Source organism: Mus caroli, chromosome 13 (assembly GCF_900094665.2).
Source record: "Mus caroli chromosome 13, CAROLI_EIJ_v1.1, whole genome shotgun sequence".
Classification (NCBI taxonomy): Eukaryota; Metazoa; Chordata; class Mammalia; order Rodentia; family Muridae; genus Mus; species Mus caroli.
In genome coordinates, this window is record NC_034582.1 from 58,746,089 (window position 1) to 58,767,740 (window position 21,652).

The window sequence follows — 21,652 nt, forward strand, 5'->3', positions numbered from 1 at the left end:
CAGGAAGATGTGTCTGCTTCCCTCACCACAGCGCCAGCCATCTCAGGAAAGACTGTTAGACTCTATTCACATTTTCCATGGGGCTAAGGACACAGCTGAGGCAGCAGAACACAGCCAAATCAACCCTTTCCTCCCCAGCTTGCTTTTGGTCATGGTTTTACCATAGCAACAGTAGCTGTAACTAAGACAAATCAGTACCAGGAATATTCAGAGCAATGCAGACAATGGAGTCCTGGGAAGCTCCAGAGGGAAGTTTAAAAGTCACCCAAAGACTCTTATCAGGGCTATTTGCTACTTTGAGCTGATAATCTGTGGTTCTGGTTGTCTGGGGCTAAAGAATCAGCTGTGGTTAACAAAGGATGAGAGCCACTAAAATAAAACCTTTGCTGGGACAGTTGATGCTGGTCAGCTGGAGCGAAGAAATCAGTGGTATTTTGTTTGTTTGTTTGTTTGTTTGTTTGTTTTTAAGAGACATGGAAGGAAAATCTGAAAAGTGTTTCCTCAGAGTTGGCACACAGAAGCCATGTTTCAGAAGTGCCCAAGACTTGGTAATGTGTAAGACCATCCAGTTGGTACTAGTTTTGAAGGCATGAAAGGGTCATAGAGAGCAAGTGAGGCTTGGCACTCTGAGAAGCCAGGATAGGCCATTAGAAAAGGTACAGCCTGAGTAGCAGTTGAAGTCCTATGAAGGGATCGTGGAAACAAGATGAGGCTTGGCATGAGGAAGAGAGCCCTGAAGAAAAGCACAGTCCAATTACAGCAGAGACCCCAGCATTTTGGAGATGCCAGTCCATGGGATGTCATGGTCATCTTGTATTGCCACCAAGGACAGCAGCAGCAGTGGAGTGGAGCTTGCCAAAGCCTGGAGGACAAGTTGTGTATGCTGTAGAAGATGGAGTCAGAGAAGTGGCTTAAGCCTCTGGAGAAACCCAGAAGATTGTAAGTGAATCCCAGCATTTGGCATTGATTTATTTATACTTTTGAAGTTGGTTTTGCTTGTGACTGTGCCCTGGTTCTTCCCTCTTGTAGAAGGAAAGTATTTAATTTTCATTTTTACAGGAGACCTTGGTTGAGAGACTGAACTTTAAAAAACATATTATGAATTTTTAAAAGACTGGATATTTTAAAGAGACTGAACCTTTAATATGTTTGAATTTGTAAAGACAATGAGACTTTTAACGTTATATTTTACATTATGATATTATTATTAACGTGCCATCTTGGGGAATAAATGAGAAAGAAAAAGCTCTAACTGAAAAGTGATGTTTGAGTGTCAAGTTGACAAGAGTGTCAGTTGTGCTGGCTAGTTTTATGTCAACTTAACACAAGCTAAAGTCATCTGAGGAGAGAGCTTCAAACCAAGAAAACGGCTTCATAAGATCAGATTGTAGGCAAGCCTGTAGGGCATTTTCTTAATTAGTGATTGATGTGGGAGGGCCCAGCATGTTGTGGGTGGGGCCACCTCAGGGTTGGAAGTCCTAGGTTCTATAAAAAAGCAGGCTGAACAAGTCCTGTGTAGAGAGCCAGTAAGCAGTGTAGCTACAAAGGAGCATTCCTCCCTGGCATCTGCATTAGCTCCAGCCTGCAGGTTCCTGCCTTGCTGGAGTTCTTCACTGCTTTTGAAGAGCTATCACATGGAACTGTGAGTGAAATGGACCTTCTCCCACCACTATCACCGACGTACTTTTGGTTATGGTGTTTAATCACAGCAACAGTCACCCTGGGACATCAACACCCTCATGGCGACTCACAACTGCCTATAACTACAGTTGCAGGGATTCAACACCTTCGGACCTACCTAGGGGTTGCATGCAAGTGGTGCACATACATACTCAGGCAAACATACATATAAAATCGGCAAATCTTTTTAAAAAATTAAGTCAGCTAAGTAGTCACTTATACAAGTTTGTGGGAGTGCATCCAACCAGTTTCATTTTCTGAGGGCAATTAGGAAAATATACCAAAAGCTCTAAAATGTTATACTCTGTAATCCATTTCTGGAAATTTAATAAAAGGAAATAGCCAGAGATGAACACAGTGACTGACATAAAGTATGTTTATTACATACTTACAATCAGCAAATAATTAAATAATGTATAATAGAGCAATAGAAAATGACAGGGGCCACTGGTCTCATTTTAGAGGAATGCAGTTAGTGGATGGGAAACTGCTTGTCTAAATTAAATTTGAAGTTATGAAATAATTCATTCATCATGATTGCAATTTTATTCTCTATACATAAATACATGCATATACAATCCAAAGCTGCTATGGCTATTTCACGCTCTTTACTAACTCCCAAATGTCCTATGGTAACCACACACTGTTTCTGTTCTGTTCCCAGTCCAGTGTGGTTTATGCACCTGAGGACTGACATCTGAGATTAACCTCTAGCCTTCATAACCAATAGAATAAAAAGGCAAGATAGCCAGGTGGTGGTGATGGATGCCTTTAATCCCAGCACTTGAGAGGGAGAAACAGGAGGATCTCTGTGAGTTCGAGGCCAGCCTGGTCTACAGAAGTAGTTCTAAGATAGCCAGGGCAACACAGAGAAACCCTGCCTCAAAACACAATCAATCAATATTAATTAAACAAATAAATAAAAGCAAGATGGCTTTAATGGTTGATGATAAGTTTCCAGGTAACACACTGTGCATATTAAAAAAAAAAGTGGGGGGGGGGGACAGTAGAGTCTGCAAGTCAGGAAGAAACATCAAGAACTCCTCAGAAGTTACTAGAATCACAAGCATTCTAAGTGCCCAGGCTTTTTATTTATTTATTTACCATCAACAGAAATAGTTTTTAAATCAAACTTATAATTCCTTGTCTTTTAAAAAGGGCATCTTAATGTGTGGGCACCTGGGCAAAAGCATCAGGAGATGCAGGCTCTTTGTCCACACAGCAAATGGGTACAGGGTTGCTGCTTGCATACATGACATTTATCTTTATGTTTTAACATAGAAACATGCTGAGAAAATATAAGTCCTCATACTTAATGGTACATCTATCCATCTTTCCCATCCCATACATCTCCCCCATCTCTCTCCATCCCATTCATCTCCCCCATCTCTCCATCCCATACATCTCTCCATCTCTCTCCATCCCATACACTTCCCCCATCTCTCTCCATTCCACACTTCTCTTCACCTCTCTCCTTCCCACACAACAGTCTCATTTGGAGACTCCAATGGGTCCCTACACCTGTCAGAGGCAGTGCCTCTGTCTCTTGTTCCTACCTGCACAGAGTTCACCAGAACTCCACAGCATCTCCACAATTACAAAATGTCATCTGGACATGAACACTTTTCCACCAGACCACCTTAAATGAAATGCAGTCATTCAAACTTCATTTTGAGGAGTTAAATGACAAAATTTTCCTTCCTGTCTTCAACAAAAAGCCAGGCATATGCAAGACAGGAACTGCATAGAATATAATTTCTTTTGTATTTTCTTCTAAATAAAAAACCATTTCTGCCCGGGCAGTGATGTCGCACACCTTTAATCCCAGCACTTGGGAGGCAGAGGCAGGCAGATTTCTGAGTTCGAAGCCAACCTGGTCTACATAGTGAGTTCCAGGACAGCCAGGGCTACACAGAGAAACCCTGTCTTGAAAAACCAAAAAATAAAAAAAAATAAAAATAAAAAAAGCATTTCTGTTCTCCTTATCACATAAAATTCAAAAATTTAATACTAAACATACTGAATTTAGTATGTATTTATTGGGCACTGCCAAATGGCATTAACATTAATTTCTCCAGCTGATAAGCAAACCAGTAGACAAAGGCAGGAAAACCATGGGTCATAAAAAAGCAGCACCTCACCTAAGCATCTGGTTGGCAACTCTGCCAGCAGAGAGGCAAGAATGCCAGAGCAACTTAGCCACTGCTTAAGGCCTTCTTCTTCTTTTCTGGCTTAAACCTGTAACTCTCTAGGAATCTCCCCAGAAATGCCATTTACAGAGAAAAGGCCTGTCCTATCTCCCTGTGTAGCCCTAATACAACCTGGCTTGACCATATCAGCTTCTAGTTCCATCTAAGGCATCTCCAGAGCCATGCTGAAATCCCACTTAGCAGAAGAGATAGGAAAGGAAAAAAAGCTTTCTTAATAACCTTCTGACATGTTATCTGAAAGCCATCAAAATGGTATGGTTGGTGTATGTGTCTGGTACATATGGCTAGTGCTAAGATGTTTGATGACTATTCTCCCTTGGTGAGCCCACACTCAGCATGACTGCATCCTTCTGAGTCCCTTACTCCCAACCCTCTGCTTATGCTCTACATTAGAACATCCTTTGTAAAAACCCAGCTCTGCTTTTTTTTGGGGGGGGAGGGGTGTCGAGACAGGGTTTTTCTGTGTAGCCCTGGCTGTCCTGGAACTCACTTTGTAGACCAGGCTGGCCTTGAACTTAGAAATCCGCCTGCCTCTGCCTCCCGAGTGCTGGGATTAAAGGCGTGCGCTACCACGCCCAGCTCCCAGCTCTGCTTCATACTGGATAGTCCTGAAATTCTTTACTGTATTGAAGCCACAAACCCGGTTTGGCTTGAGTCAAGGCCCCTAAAACATTAAGGGAACTCCTTAAGCTGCCAAAGATAATGGCACAAAGCTGTGTTTCCATGCCTCACTGCCAATAATAAGGTCCTCACTCTCCCAAGTTCAAGTTATATTTTTCTTTTATGTGTAAGAGTGTTTTCCTGAATGTTTCTACAACTTTTCAAGGGTCCTCAAAATATTCAGACTTTTAGAAAATTGTTCTGAATCTTTTAAATATCTGGTGGGAGGGGCTAGCAAGACGGCTCGAGCACATAATGCTCCGGCAGAGAGTTCTCAAAAAACTACGAGCAGAATCACCGCCTCACCAAGCCATTCATTCCAGGACATACACCTGAGGACTCCAAGAAGGCCAACAGAGAGCTGGATATCCGAGCTCCTCCTGCACCACCCACAACAGCACAGCTGACCATCAACGGATGAATAAACAAAGGAACAGTGTGTATAAGCAACAGGACTTCATCCAACTATAAACAAGAATGAAAAAAGGCAGGAAAATGGATGGAGATGGAGGGTGTGTCATGAAAACTAAATAAGACTCAGAGAGATAAATGATGTGTTTTATCTCATATGGGGAACCCAGAATAAAATTATATGTGCATGTCTATGTGTGCAGGGCAGAAAAGCTGAAAGGGGCATAAAGCAGGGGGACACGGGAGCTTTAAAAGAAGAGGGAAGAGAACAAGAGAGGGTAGTGAGATTTTGTGACATCAAAGCAGAAAAAAGGTCTATTTTAACAGGACCAGCAAGAAAAGGAGAGTGAGTACCAGACAGAGTGGAGGGTGAACAGTAACAAAGGGTCAGGGTACATATGCACAAAATGCATTACTTTAAAAAAAGAAAATATACAAAAATTGAAAAACTTTACCTTAAATGTGAAAAACAGAGGCAGCCTCAAATGAAATTATGAAGTATTATAATCAGTGATATACACACTGGATTATAAGAAACTACTGTGAAAGTTATAACCCACAAATTAGATAATCTCAGGAAATAAATTAACCCTTAGAAACTCAATCTGTAAGACTGACTCGTGAGAAAAAAACAAACAAATTCCAAGCAGACCAATAAAAGTAAAGAGATTGAATCAGTAAGCAAAAGCTTTTCTAGTACCAGAGGCCTTCATAGAAAATGTCAAGTGCTTAAAGAAGAATGAACATCAATCCTCCTCACAATATTTCAAAAATGGGAAGAGGAAGGACAAATTCTAAACTCATTTCCAAAGACCAGAATTGTCTGATACCAAAGCAAGACAAGAACACTTGAAGAAAAGAAAATCACAGACTGATATTTAAGATAAGCTTAGAACTACAAAAATTCTCAAATACTAGAAAACTGGGGGTGGTGATATGGCTCACAGGCTAAGAGCACTAAGTGACTGCTCTTGCCGAGAATCTGGATTCAGTTCCTGGCACCCATATGGTGACTTTCGACTGTAATTCCATCTCCAGGGATCTAACATCCTCTTCTGGCCTCCACAGACACTGTATATATATGGTAGATGGACATACATGCAAGCAAACACTCATACACATAAAATAAATCTTAAAAAAAAAAATACTAGTAGGGCTGGAGAAATGGCTCAGCAGTTAAAAACACTGACAGCTCTTCCAGAGGTCTTGAGTTCAATTCCTCCCAAGCACTTGCTGGCTCACAACTGTCTATAAAGGGATCTGATGCCCTCTTCTGGCATGTCTATGTACATGCAGACAGAACACTCATACATTTTAATAATTAATTAATTAATTAATTAAAAATGCTAGTATTTAGTGCTGCATCAGAAGGACTATATACTATTAAGAAGTGAGTCCTAGATTCAATATCCACAAATCTATGAATGCATCTCATCACCATATCAAGGATGAAAGACAAAAACCATGTGGTAATATTGATGGGTGTAGAAAAGGCAACTTACCAAATCCAGCATCTTTTCATAATGAAAACTGAACAGATCAGGTTGTGAGCCAGTGCTCAGAAGGACTCAACATTGACACAATGAAGGCTATGCTTGACAGGGTCACAGTGAGCATCACACCCAACACAGAGAGATAAAAGCTTTCCTCTAAAACCAGGAACAAGGCAAAAATTCCCAGCCTCAACACCTGTATTCAACAAGTTGAGGAGACAAAGAAAGCAACGGCACGAAAGTCAGAGGAAGGAAAGCAAAGGCACACAAGTCAGAGGAAGGAAAACAAAGGCACACAAGTCAGAGGAAGGAAAACAAAGGCACACAAGTCAGAGGAAGGAAAGCAAAGGCACGCAAGTCAGAGGAAGGAAAGCAAAGGCACGCAAGTCAGAGGAAGGAAAGCAAAGGCACGCAAGTCAGAGGAAGGAAAAATGCCTCTACTTGCAGATGGCATATACATAGAGAGAAAATGGACTTCCAAAAGCCTCCTAGAACCGAGGCCTGATTCTATAAAGCTGCAAGGCATGAAGCCAACAGCCAAACCAGCAGCATTTCTGTACATGAATAAGAACTAATCAAAAGAGCTTCTAAATTTTCATTTACATCATTTACAAAAATAGTGCTTTAAGTGAATTTAACCTAGTGGGTGAAAGGTCTCCACACTAAATATGGTTCAGTGCTAATGACAGACACTGAAGAAGTTACATGATAATCCATGTTGGTCATAACTGGGACTCTATTAAAATGCCATTCTAACCAAGGCAGTCTGCAGTCTCAGTACAATCCGTTATCAAAATTGCATGGACATTTTTTTCAAAGAAACAGAAAAAATAAACAATCATAAATTCATGCGCTCATATGTAACTACAAAAGACCCCACAGAACCAAGTCAATCTTTTGGTTTGGTTTTTCATACAGGGTCTCACATATGACCTTGAACTCCTGATTCTCCTGCCTCTGCTTTCCAAGAGCTAATCTTTTCTCAGGCTGGCTATACAAACGTGATCCTTTCTTGTTAATCTGAGCACAGAAGACAGCAAGAGCCCCCAGTCAACCATACTATCAGAGACACAACTCATATTCCAATGTGCTGCTGTACTGTTTAATTATGCTGTCTCAGAAGGCATTAAACACGTTGTATTGAAGACATTTTCAACTTACAATCACATTTTCATTTTGTAATGACCTTACAGGGTCATAATCCCAAAACAAGTTAAAACTGGCTATGCCTAAGAGATGGAATATACAATATTTGACATTTAGGTTAAAGAAAATTTCAGAAGAGAGTGAAGGATGCTGCTTAGGTTCCTGATGAAGAAACCAGGTGCTTACAGAGGACACATGGGCAGGAACTTACTTGGAGAGCAAGATATCTTGAGATACGGTAAATGCAACACAGTGTGGAATCCAAATGAAGAAATCAAATTAAGCCGTGGCCTATGTGGATACACAGGTCAGAAAATAAACCTAATCAAGGTTCTGAAAACCACCATCATAGCGAGGTAACTAAAGCCATGTGATGGGATGAGGTAACTCAGAAATGTGAGCAGAAGGACCAAACTAAAGACAAGAATGTAAGTGGGTTGGAGGGTCTAGTTGGTCTGTAGACAAATATTTAAGTGAAGAAATCGGGGTAAGGAAGTTGGGTATAACAACAGTTATGTAAGGAGCAAATGCCTTTCCCTCTGGCCTGGTTCTACTGAAAACACACATTATCAGACCTGTGGTAGGCAGCAGAGGTATGCCCACCCCTTCTGTTTTCTGCTGTAGCTTCCTAGTTTAATCTGCTATATTGAAGAAAGCTATTGTCATCCAAAAAAATACAGATCAGTGAAATCAGGCACTGTCATTCTCCTTCCGGTCTCCTCTTATTTAGCAGATTTGGCATGGCTATCAATCATCTGTGCAGTCAAGCAACTCATAAACTGAAGTACAGACTCATTCTTCCATGTGACACAAGCCAGAAGCCTACCCCAATGCACATGAAAATCAGAGCTTCAAATACTGTACAACTCAGTAATTATTTTGGGTTCCACGTATTAAAATACTAGTGTGTATGGTTCGGAATAAGATTTGGAATTGCAGTCATGTTCCTAAAGTAATTTTTTTATTCAATGTTGACAGCCCCCCCAAAATATATAAATATTATTATACATGTATATATATATACATACACACACACATACACACACACAGCTTTAATCTGATGATACAGGCACATACTATCTTCCCTACTTTTAACTGCATTTAAAAGAAGTAAGGGTCTTCCTGTATAAGTGTGCAAACCGAGGCCAATGAATAACTAGCTTCTGAAATTGACTGAAATCCCTAAAATTTGTAGTGAACAAAGAAGGAGCTCTTGAGGGCAACAGTGCCTAAGCAGGTAGAGAAAGGGCACAGAAGCCAGACTCTAGAGACTCAGAATGGGAATGTACAGCACAGAATGGGTGCCACTTAAGTCAGCCTTTCAAGACTGTTTGTTGAAACCTTTGAAGATATCCATACAAATTCTATTACTCTATGATTGTAAATATGCCCAGAACCACTGAAATAGAAGGTATTATACAGTAGAACTGAATGTAATTAACTGTAATTGCCTTCCTAAAAGCTTTTCCAAATACAGTCACTCTGCAACAAGGCTAGGGGTGAGAGAATGGGTAGAGTTTCAAGCTAAGAATCTGGAGGTGGTGGCACGATCCAGTCCACGTCATAGCCCTCTACTCTTCCCTAACTGCTTTCAGATCATGAGGTCCAACATTTGTAAAAGATATCATCATCCCTGACAGCCTAGACTAGAGGCTGGCTTTCCTGCCTGCTCTCACCATGTCAGTCTATATCTGAGCAGGAAACCCTTTGAGATCAACTGAGATTCAAACTTAGCTTGAATCTTAAAAATAGCTGCTTCCTTCTTAAACAGTATGGAGTGGTCATACCATAGGACAGAAAACACAGTCCTTTAAGAGGGCTGCTTGTGAGACTGACCCTGAAGCTACTGGGACCTTCAATTCTGAACGGATTCCTATCACCATAGCTACTAAAAGAGATGTGCCTAAATTATCTGCACAAATATGTTGCATGCAAAGAACCTGATTCTTTGTATGTTAAGACCCTTGGTAAAGAACACTTCCCACGAAGGAAAGCTTGCCACAGAAGGAGTGCTGGTGAATGTGCCAGAGAGGGCTTCTGAGTCTGTGCCTGCTTTCCTACAAAATCACACCTCTGTTCTCTCTCAGCTGACTTTCTCAGTGCCCTTTCTTAGTAGTCACAGCCATATGCTGAGTCTATGACTCTTCCTATTAACCAACCATCTGGACTAGAGACGGTCCAAACTAAACCAATGTATCACTTTGTTTGCTGATATTACTAAGTATCTATCTCTCCCCTAAAATAGTTCCCAATTCCAATTTGCAGCAACTTGGATGGTTCTCTCCTTCCATCCAAGGATCATCCTGGGACTCAAACTTATGTTGTCAGACTTTGTGGCAGTTTTCATCACCCTGCTGAGCCATCCTTTCAGCCCCTATAGTGGAAATTCATCTTTCCAGGCTCTTCTAGAACCTGTACTTCTTCTTACTTGGCCTCAATCTGGTTGACTTCCTAAAATTATCAGACCCACTTGACCAAGGCCATCAATCCTGTCAGCATTTCTGCAACCAGAGGGGATGGTCTCCAACAGACAAGGGATGTTTTAAGCGTAAGAAAGAAAGGAAGAAAGAAAGAAAGAGAGAAAGAAAGAAAGAAAGAAAGAAAGAAAGAAAGAAAGAAAGAAAGAAAGAAAGAAAGAAAGAAACCTTTGTTTCTTCCTAAGAAAAAATAAAAACAATCATATTCCCAGAAGTATCTTCATGTTTTCTATAGGGAAGCACCAGATACTACCCTGACCTGCCTCATGATTTCTCTCTTCCAAGTATCCTCACCTGCTGGTGGTTCAGGGTTTCCATATCATGGGCCACCATCCACTCTCCCCTAACTCTCCATCCTCAGTGCGCTCAACTACTCTAAGCCCTATAGTTTCTCCTGTAGAGCCTGCTCACCATAGGACATAGATGCCAACTCAGGACACTGCATTCTTGATACTTGTGTTCAAAAGGGTCTGGACTGATTGTGGCAAAGGCTGAATGGGAGCCAAAGGCTCCACTCAGTAAGGACAGGATCATGGCATAGAATGCATGCAGGGCAGTCAATGCTGCAGAAAATGAGTGGCTGAAATTTTCCCATAGAGAAAAATCTAGACCAAGATGATTTATTGTACAATTTCTATCAAACCTTTTTAAAAGGTTTGTCAAGTAAATAGCATGAATCCTTCACAAATTCAGAAACAAACAAACAAACAAACAAAAACAAAAAACAAAAAACCATGCTTTTCTGAGACAACACTGTACTGCAAATCAAGCCCATGGTGCACAAGGGGGTCATCATGTCAGCCATTTCTGTATCAGATCTAGCACTTGTCAAAAAACAACCAAAGATAGGATCAGAGGTGAGGAGGACACAACATCTGCCCCAACACTGAAAGTAACTGGGAGCAGCGGGACCCAGGCACCCAGGAACTCCACCCAACCAGTGGCACAGGTTCCTTCCAGTCTGGGCCGGTGCCCTGAGCAGACCTTGAGCTCGAACTCCCTTAACATCTCTTAACATCAATGGACTCAATTCCCCCAAAAAGACATCGACTAACATACTGGATATGTAAACAGGACCCAGCATTTTGCTGCACACAGGAAACGCACCTCAGTGACCAAGGCAGACACTACCTCGGAGTAAAAGGTTGGAAAACAATTTTCCAAGCAAATGGCCCCAAGAAAGAAGCTGGAGTAAACATTTTAATATTGAATAAAATCAACTCTCAACCAAAAGTTATCAAAAAAGATAAGGAAGGACACCACACTGGTCAAAGGAAAAAAATCTACCAAGATGAACTCTCAATTCTGAACACCTATGCTCCAAATGCAAGGCCAACCATATTCATAAAAGAGACTTTACTAAAGCTCAAAGCACACATTGTATCTCATACAATAATAATGGGAGGCATCAACACCCCACTCTCATCAATGGACAGATCGTGGAAACAGAAACTAAACACAGACACAGTGAAACTAACAGAAGTTATGAACCAAATGGACCTAACAGATATTTACAGAACATTTCATCCTAAATCAAAAGAATATACCTTCTTCTCAGCACCTCACGGTACCTTCTCCAAAACTGACCATATAATTAATTGGTCACAAAACAGGCCTCAACAGATACAAGAAGACTGAAATAATCCCATGTACCCTATCAGATCACCACAGACTAAGGCTGGTCTTAAGTACCTACAAAAACAACAGAAAGCACACATACACATGGAAGCTGAACAACTCTCTACTTAATGATAACTTAGTCAAGGAAGAAATAAAGAAAACATGTAAAGGCTTTTTAGAATTTAATGAAAATGAAGACACATCATACCAAAATTTACGGGACACAATGAAATTAGTGGTCAGAGGGAAAACTCATACCTCTGAATGCCTCCAAAAAGAAACTGGAGAGAGCTTACACTAGCAGCTTGACAGCACACCTGAAAGCCATACAACAAAAAAGAAGCAAATACAACCAAGAGGAGTAGACCAGGAAATAATCAAACCAAATAGAAACAAAAAGAACTATACAAAGAATCAACCAAACCAGGAGCTGGTTCTTTGAGAAAATCAAAAAGATAGATAAACCTTTAGCCAGACTAACCAGAGGGCACAGAGACAGTATCCAAATTAACAAAATCAGAAATAAAAAGGGAGACATAACAACAAAGTATATCTTTCTATTTTGTTTTGTTTTTTTGTTTTTTGAGACAGGGTTTCTCTGTATAGCCCTGGCTGTCCTGGAATTCACTTTGAAGACCATGCTGGCCTCGAACTCAGAAATCCGCCTGCCTTTGCCTCCCAAGTGCTGGAATTAAAGGCGTGAGCCACCACACCCGGCTAACAAAATATATCTTAAAATAACTATTCTGTTTGTTGAATATCAACAGTTGAAAGTATTAAAATCATGTTTTACAAACATCATGGAAAGAGTATTGATAATTTTTTCACTGTGCTTGAAATTAACATTTTCTTAATGTTTAACTTCAAAGAGTTTTTGCTATTTTGAATTTTTTTAAGATTTATTTATTTATTTTATGCATATGAGTACACTGTTGTCTTCAGACACACCAGAAGAGGGCATCAGATTCCATTACAGATGGTTGTGAGCCACCATGTGGTTGCTGGAAACTAAACTCATGACCCCTGGAAGAGCAGCCAGTGCTCTTTACTGCTGAGCCATCTGTCCAGCCCCAGCTTATTTTGAAATTTTAAAAATATACTTACTGATAAAATAATTTCTCTCCATAATCTTTTTTTTTTTTTTTTTTTTTTTTAGGTTTTTCAAGACAGGGTTTCTCTGTATAACCCTGGCTGTCCTGAAACTCACTCTGTAGACCAGGCTGGCCTCTCGAACTCAGAAATCTGCCTGCCTTTGCCTCCTGAGTGCTGGGATTAAAGGCATGAGCCACCTGATAATCTTTTTTAAGTAAACTGATTGTTAGACAATGTACACAGATATATAATTCATTTTAAATACTCTTTCACTATGTCAGGTGGTATCATGTTTTTTGGATATATTTCTTAATGATTCATTTTTAATATTTTATGCTATTTTACTATGTTTAACTCCCAAAGAATATTTTGTATGTTTTAAAACAATTTAGTATTCAACATTAGATATAGGATCCTCAGTTATGGATAGTATTAAATATTCATTAATGATATTTTTAGGGTATGAAAAGATATGAATATAAAAGTTGACCAAATTTTTTTGTATTATTTGATTCTCAAAATACTCAATATTATTAATATGTATGATATATAGAACCCATTTAAATAATAAAAAAGTTAAGAAAAAAAAGACAAAAGACAACCAAGGCAACAAGCAGTTAACAGGTCAAACAGTTAGAAATGTCTCACCTCCAATACCTGTCCTAAGAATCCACAACAACCTAGCTATAAGCAAATTACTCCAAACCCCAAAAGAGCTCTGAGAGACATTAAGCCCAATGCCTCCTCTCTTGTACTGAAGTTGAACAGAAAATATCAGATGAAAATTACACATAAAACTGTATTCACAGAGTATATGGCATCATGTACTCTGTGAATATATATATGCATATATATGTATATATATATATGAACTCACAAAGCATTAAAACCCACTGAAAGTAAACAACATCAACAAGGTTCCAGGACACAAGATCGACATACAAGATCAACTACATTTGTATATAGTGGTATCAAGCAATTAAACAATAAAAATTTTAAAGCAATTATGTTTGTAAGCATAAAGTATAAAAAACCTGCAAAGCGTGAGAACACACCTGTAGTTCTGGCACTCAGGAGCTAGGTAGAAGACTAAGGAGCTGAAGGCATCATTCCTACACAGTATGAGGCTAGCTTAGGACACATGTGACCCTGTCTCAAAAAAATTTAATAATCTTCAATATAAATGTGACCAAAAGGGCAAATCCCATATACTAACACTTACTAAGAACACTGAAAAGAAAAAATGATTCTAAACAAATGATAAGGGCTGGCAAGATGGCTCAGCAGGTAAGAGCACTGACTGCTCTTCTAAAGTTCCTGAGTTTTTCAAATCCCAGCAACCACAAGGTGGCTCACAACCCTCTGTAATGAGATATGACGCCCTCTTCTGGTGTGTCTGAAGACAGCTACAGTGTACTTATGTATCATAATCAATAAATCTTTGGGGCTGAGGGAGCAGGGACTGAGCAAGCGGGGCCAACCGGAGTGAATGGGGTTGACCAGAGTGAGCAGAGGTCCTAAATACAATTCCCAACAACCGCACGAACGCTCACAACCATCTGTACAGCTACAGTGTACTCATATACATAAAAATAAATAAATCTTTTTTAAAAAGTGACAAGCGAGTGAACAATCATATTGAGACTACAATTCTCCCAGAGAGATTTGTAAGTTTGTTTAACATAATGCCTCTCAAAAGCCATCATAGCAGTGCTTTAGGGAAACACAAGCTGATGCTATAAGGCATGTGTAAATGTAAGAAACCCACTATGGTAGGTGTCACTGAAAACAAGTGTTGATGAGGATGGATCAAGACCCTCACACACTGCTGCTGGGAATGTAGATGGCCACACAATTAAATATACTACATAGCCCTGCCCACCCACCCCACCCCCCAAAAAATCACATAACTGTTATTCTTAATAACTAAAATAATCTCAACCTAAATGTCCATCATTTGGAAATCCAAACATGGTACATACAATATACTAGTCATCAATAAATAGGACTAAACGACTGATACATGCTACTACATAGGTGAATCTCAAAATCATTATGTTAGGGGGAAAAAGCCAGACACAGTTACCTATTTCATATTATATAAATGTGAAATATCTAGAAGAACTTCCAAGAAAAGGTTAATCTATAGAATAAGAAAACAAACCATAGGTTGTCTGAGACTGAGTGGAGCCAGGATTGGCCACAGATTTGTGAGTCTAAAACCATTAAAGTCATGCAAAGAATTCTGAATCTGAGTTCCGGCCACCACTGACCAATTCCAAATTCATTTCATAGCTTATAAGTGGTGAATGTAGCCCCTCAGTGACAGGCAAATTCTAAAAGCTAAGTGTGATGGCCCATGACTGAAGCCCTGGCTCTCAAAGACACAGGCCTGACCTCTGGATTTAAAGCCAGCCTGACCTGACTATATGGGAAGACTCATCACAAGAGGAGAGTGATTTGTACAAGGACTCTTTCTTGTAACAACAGAAAAGGCAGAAAAAGCATGATCAAGGCCTACTACAGACTCCTCAAGCCAAGGAACAAGAAAAACTTGTATCTCAAAAGTAGGGGATGATTTAAGAGTTGGGCCTAATAAGAGGAATTTAAATATGTAGTTACTGTACGATCATGAGACCCTAGCACCTCAGTCTATCCTGTCTCAGCTGTCTCTCAGTGTTACCGTTCTCCTTGCACTTGCTCCTGACAGTATATCATCTACCACGGTGTGATATATGTAACCTGGGGCCCTCACCAGAGCCATGCAAATGCTTTGTGCTCCAGACTCTCCAGAATTATGAGCTAAATAAATTATTCTTTAAAGTATCCCACCCCAGGCATTTTGTTATAACAGCAGAAACCTGATACACTCCTGAAATTATTTCAGGATAACCAACAAATGAGAAAAGCCTAACAGAGATGCCCAGATAGTTTTGCAAAGTCTTTTTCAAACTAAGTCCAAACAACAATAATAATAATGCTGTTTGATATTTAGCAAAAAAATAAAACACTCAAACCAGGTATAGTGGCACATGCCTTTAATTCCAGCACTTGGGAGGCAGAGGCAGGCAGATTTCTGTGAGTTCAAGACCAGCCTGGTCTACATAGTGAATTCCAGGACAGACAGAGCTACATAATGAAACTTTGGAAGTGATGGGGCAGCACAACATTCAAGCACTGTATTGTTACCTAAATCTGTGAATCCTTGTATTCTCTTTTCCAATAATACTAGATTTTCAGTAAATCACTGAAAATTAATTCATTTATGTCTAAGAGAAGACTTTCATATTAAAAAGTTAGCTAATCAGAAACCATAAACACCACCAGAGAATATGCATATCATAATTACATTAATATTTTTAAGGAGCATTTCAGGATGAATTCTAGCCTGACCTGAGGTTCTACCACTCCTGTTATGGTTCTATCACTAGGATGAGATTCCTTGGGGCCTCTCTGTGGCCTAGAAAATCCAACCAACTTCCTACTGGCCAGGACGGCCTCCCTGAAGTTGCTTTTATAAATACAAGATTTGTATAATTCTTGCTGGAACTATTTGCCAAAATATGGAAGCAGTTAAGAGCCCCATTCATTTAAAATGTGCATACAGCTTCACATGGGCAACAACATACCTGCCATGACCACTCAGACAAGGGAACACTGAAGAGGGCTGGGGAGCTAGCTCAGTTGATAAGATGCCTGCCATTACAAGCATGAGAACATGAATTCTATCCCCAGAATACATGTTTGTTGCTGTGTGTGCGTGTGTATTGAAGGTTTTAAGTGTGTGGCCCACATTTATCATCTCAGCAATGAGGAGGCAGAGAAAGGCATAACCCCAAAGGCTTGCAAAGTCAGGTAAACTACAAGCTAAATGTGATGGGTGTGAGGAGAGGAGGGAGAGGAATAAGGAGGGAAAGATGGGGCACTCCTGACAACACCTCTGGCCTCTACATACACACACATAACCGACAGTTGTTCATTTGTGAGCGTTAAATCTGCCATTTGGAACCACCCTAAAGGCGAGGGCCATCCACAAATAGGTATCTCACGTCGGTCACACCCGCTTAGATTAATTTAATGAGGGATGGGATTTTTCGAATCATCTCAGACTAGAGGAAAAGTCCAGGCACACAGAGGTCTTGAATATCCTTGGCCTGTTCCAAGATTTTCATCCAGCACCCCCTCCAAGCCCAAGCACCTAAAAACTGTTCCAGTAAGACAGCAAGACACAAGCTCTAAGGCCTTGAATGGGCCTCTGGGCCTGTCACTCAGGCAGCTGTGGGAGGGCGATCTTGAGATCCTGAGCCGAGCTGCTCAAATGGATGGCGAGCAATAAGCTTCACCTTTGCCTCAGTCCTTCCAAAAGTACCTGCGGCTGCGTTGAAACCAGAGGGAGAGGATTTGCTTAAAACAATAAAAATAAAAATAAATGGGGACGAAGGGTAAAGATGCCTCTCTACCATCGCCCCGAGCCCAGCTCACTAAGCTTCACCTTGGGCCTTAGACCCCACCCCTCACTGTCGGCCCCGCCCCGCCGGGCTCTTCTGCGATGGCTCCGCCCCTCTCCGGCTCCTCACCCTTGTGGAGCGGCCCCTCTAAGTCGTGCGGGCTCCCGCCGAGAACAGTTTCCGTGTGGTCACGCCCACCGCGTCTGTCCGCCACTGCCAAGCCGGGATCAACTCCCCGATTAGCCACGCCCCTCACCGTCAGCCTCACCTCCCACCTGGCTCTAGCCCCGCCTCCCGCCAGGCCCCGCCTCCTGCCCGGCTATATCTCCCCCCACCCCCCCATCTCCCGCCCCGCCCTCCCGCGGCTCGCACCCGCCCACCGTAGCTTCTCACCGTCCAGCCTCAGATCCAGCGCGCCGCGGGAGCGCGGCTCGCCCACGTTGAGACTCGGGCGCACGTTCTCGCGAGTCTTCTCTGCCCTAGCAGGAAACGGCGATCTTCCCGGGTGGTCCTCACCCAGAGCTGCCTCAGCAGACTGGGCCGCGGCGGAAAAGAAGCCACCGCCCGGCTTCTGCGGCTTGAAAACTTGGCACGGCCTCACGGAACTTTTTTGTTTTGACGTGTTTGGAATTTTCCCGCGGTCGCAAGGGAGTGGGGCTGCGCGCGCGGTCGTACGCACGCGCAGTGCACTCTGGGGCCCAGCGCGCTCCCGCGGCATCATGGGAAGATCTTCTGAATCTCTCCTGGAGGAAGTGGTCGACTGCGGGTTATAGCTAACTCATGGCACCGAGAGAGGGCTTTATAGAAGAGAGAGCCCTGGAATGTGGTTCTTGAGAGACGGGAGTTGCCAGATAGGTCAAACTCCACATAGGGTTCAGCCTGCTGGGCCCAACCACAAACGAGTTTTGTCTGTGGTTAGTGATTGCTCCAATCCCTAGTCAGGCCCATGCACTGCTTAGTTCAGGTTCAAATCGGTTCAGAGTTGCATTTAAGCCACATAAGTGGAAACTTACATTCTTGTCAAGTGAGACATGGCTTATCTTTTGTTCTTGAATTTTTAACATTACATTTGCATGCCAGGTGAACCTAGAGGTCAGTTTGTGGGAATCAGTTCTCTCACTAATGCAGGTACCCAGTCTTCAAGCTTGGTGGCAGGAGCTTTTACCTGATGAGCCATCTTGCCAGCCCTTTTTAAAAGGTTTTCAAATTTAGATCTGCATGGTTATTTACAGATGCTTGAATTGGGGAAGAGTCAGGATAACCTTAAACTTTTAGATTTTTTTGGTTTGTTTGTTTTTTTCGAGACAGGGTTTCCTGTCTGTCCTGGAACCCACTTTGTAGACCAGGCTGGCCTCGAACTCAGAAATCTGCCTGCCTCTGCCTCCCAAGTGCTGGGATTAAAGGCGTGCGCCACCACGCCCGGCTTAGATTTTTTTTTTTTTAATTAGTGCCTAAGAACCATTCGTTGTAATCGTAAGACCACAACTTAGTGCCTTAAAAAATAACACGTAAGGAGGAATATATGCCTGTAATAAATAGCTCTTATTTAAATACTCTGTTGCAGGATATTTGATCATACTGTGAATCCAGAGACTGTATACTGGAAAAAACTATCTCAACACCTGTGGCTTAGCCCTAGCACACTCCTTTAATACACGATCTTTCTGTTTATTGTAAACAACATTGAATTTGAAAGAGAAGAATAAAGACTAGCTGAAAGACATTGGGTTGTAGAAAAAAAAAACTGCTGAATTAGATCACCTGTATGCTTTAAAGATGTTTAAACATCAAAATGGAACTCAGAGAATTTGTTAAGGTTTTGCAGATGAAAGACTATGGGTTCCACCAAAATTGGTAAAGATCCAATCCAAGTAAGAGAATCTTCCACATGAAGGGCATGACTCAAGGAAGGAAAATAAGCAAAAAGCTGATCCCCCTTCATGGGTTACTGTTACATCGACATTTTGAAGGCGTATCCATCTTACCACTGAACAAGTCCAGTTCATAAAGCAAGTGCTACCAAGGTTATAAAGCTCATAAAACCCGAAATCAGTATTATTGATTTATAACAAGGTTTGTTGTTTTAATTCAGGGAGCGGTTTAACAGATGGCTTAGCCATTAAGAGCACTGGCTGCTCTTCCAGAGAACCTGAGTTTGAGTCACAGCAACCACATGGCAGCTCACAATTATTAGTAACCCCTGTGCAAGGGATCTGATGCCCTCTTCTGGCCTCCCTCGGCACCACACTGCACAAATATTAATAAGGCATAATCCACACACACAAAATAACAACATCAAAATTTAAAGGAAGACCCCGGGGGAACCTGATCCCAAAGTAACATGCCCTGCTTTATGGGATCAAGCCTTTTAATATGTCATTTTAGTCTAATAAAAAAATAGCACATTTAGTGAGACAAGTGTGAATGACACCTTAACCCTGAAAAAGCCATATAGTGACAAATTTTAAGATTTTTGTTTGTTAGATATATATATATATATATATAGATAGATAGATAGATAGATAGATAGATAGATATGTGTGTGTGTGTGTGTGTGTGTGTGTGTGTGTGTGTATGAAAAAAGCTACCTGGAGTCAGACAACTCCTTGTGTCTCTGGGTGTTGGGAGTCTGGCCAGTCCTACTTGTAAGTTGCTGTCCAGTGAAAGCCAGCCATAGGGAAAGCACCATGACCCTCCTCACAAGAACCTGGTTTAGGAGAAGTTTAGAAAACCCTTCCTACGTTGGAGGAAGGAAAGCTCAACCTTCTAGCTTTGTTTTAGTACCTAGATGCCAGTAATCACACAAGCTACCTGCTTTGGCTAAACAGGAAAGAAATATAAGTTTCTATTTTGTCAAACTGAACATTATTTTAAGCCCCTGTGACTTGCCACAGGACTAAGATGAAGCACTGTAATAAAGTCAGATTTCTGTGATTAATGAGATTCTTGTCCTTTGCCTTAAGCCTGGTCTAGAGAAAGGAACCATCCTCAGGCTAATGAATAGTTGCTTTTCCTGCAGAGGCCATCAGTGAGTACATGGTTGTTACATGAGAACAGCCAAGAACAGCAAATGGCATTTTAAAATTGGTGGGGCTATTGGGGCCTGAAATTATAAAGACAGGTAACCTATCTACTTACTAAAAACATGTGAAGGCTGAAGATCAGAGGAACAACCCTAGCCTTGTGGAATCTCTAACAGGATTCCAGAAAACAAAAATCTGTGTTTTTTCCCATTGAGCGATGAATGACATGTATACTCTTTTAGGAGAACGTGCAACCAATTTTAGCCCAGTTTTATTTAGGTCAGTAAACACATGCATTCTTATTTAGAGCGTACATCCCAATCCTGGTGTGTTGTAACTAATTTAGCACGTTTTTATTGCCTGCAGAAAGTAATAAGTTACAGTTTCAAATGAGCACATGGCTTAAAAATAGTTTTCCTCATAAGTATTTAATAATGATTCACTTAGCATGAAATTAATATTAAAGAATTTCTAAGAATAAGCACTTAAAAATTCCAGTTGAAAAAGGAAGAAATTATTCACATTTGTGACTTGATTAATCCTGGCAACCATTAAATCAGAAAAAAAAAGTGAATTCCATCCTATTCCTGTGTCAGTTTCAGATTGACCCTTACTTAAATCGCTGAATGTTTTCCCAAAACGAACTTAACTGCATCTTGTCTATTTTTATGCTAAATGAAGGTTCTAGTCTTCAGTTCGTGTGTGTGCACCTGTGTGTGTATTAAACAGTACTTTAATTCTTAAAGATACATAGGAACAAAACATGTTCCTTTTGTTTTGAGTGATGAAATGCCCAATGTGACTGCTTAAGGGAAAGGTGTGTCACCACCCACTGACTCCTCGGCTGCTTGTTGCGGTGAACTCACCCATTCAGACACAGGAAGCAAAGAGGGAAAAAGGGACCCTGCCCTGACCAGGCACAACTGTCAAAAACACCTTCTACACACCTGCTTCCAGCCAGGCCTCGCCTCCCTCAAAGTTTTTACTGCCTTTCAAAGTAGAACTGCCAGCTGTGAAGCAAACATTCAACACTTGAGCCTCTGTGAGATATTTCATAGTCAAGCCATAACACGCAAGCATGAGAAACCAACATGTAAAACAGTCATAGTGGTTATGATCCCACTACTCATGAGCCTGAAGCATAAAGGTTGCCTGGGATACACAGTAAGGCCTCAAAAAATCAGCGTTTAATGAGCATCTCTGTTCTGCAGCGTTTAGTGAGCATCTCCGTTTGGGGAACTTCCCCCGGCACTCTGTGGTCACTCTCTCACTTGATCCATAATTCCAGTACCTGTAAGTAAAGCAATGCTCCCAGTTTGTACACAGCCAATAAAGAATACATCAGAATAAATCTTTCAGGGTGCTGGGGATTAAACCAAGCCCGCATTCTTA

At 41.2% G+C, this 21,652-nt stretch overlaps 1 protein-coding gene across 3 annotated transcripts in view; it reads right to left on the reverse strand.

The window, feature by feature from the left end:
- Positions 1-18,072, reverse strand: part of Fancc (FA complementation group C) — a 119,926-nt gene extending 101,854 nt beyond the window's left edge. For 2 of the 3 annotated variants that reach the window (XM_029468271.1, XM_029468274.1), the window contains exon 1: positions 17,631-18,072. In XM_029468271.1, coding sequence (XP_029324131.1) covers positions 17,631-17,958 — 328 coding nt within the window. In that variant the 5' untranslated portion in view covers positions 17,959-18,072. Of the gene's footprint in view, positions 1-17,366; positions 17,456-17,630 lie in introns of those variants that run through there. The other variant, XM_029468272.1, reaches the window with a different exon arrangement.
- Between the last annotated feature and the right edge of the window lie 3,580 nt (positions 18,073-21,652).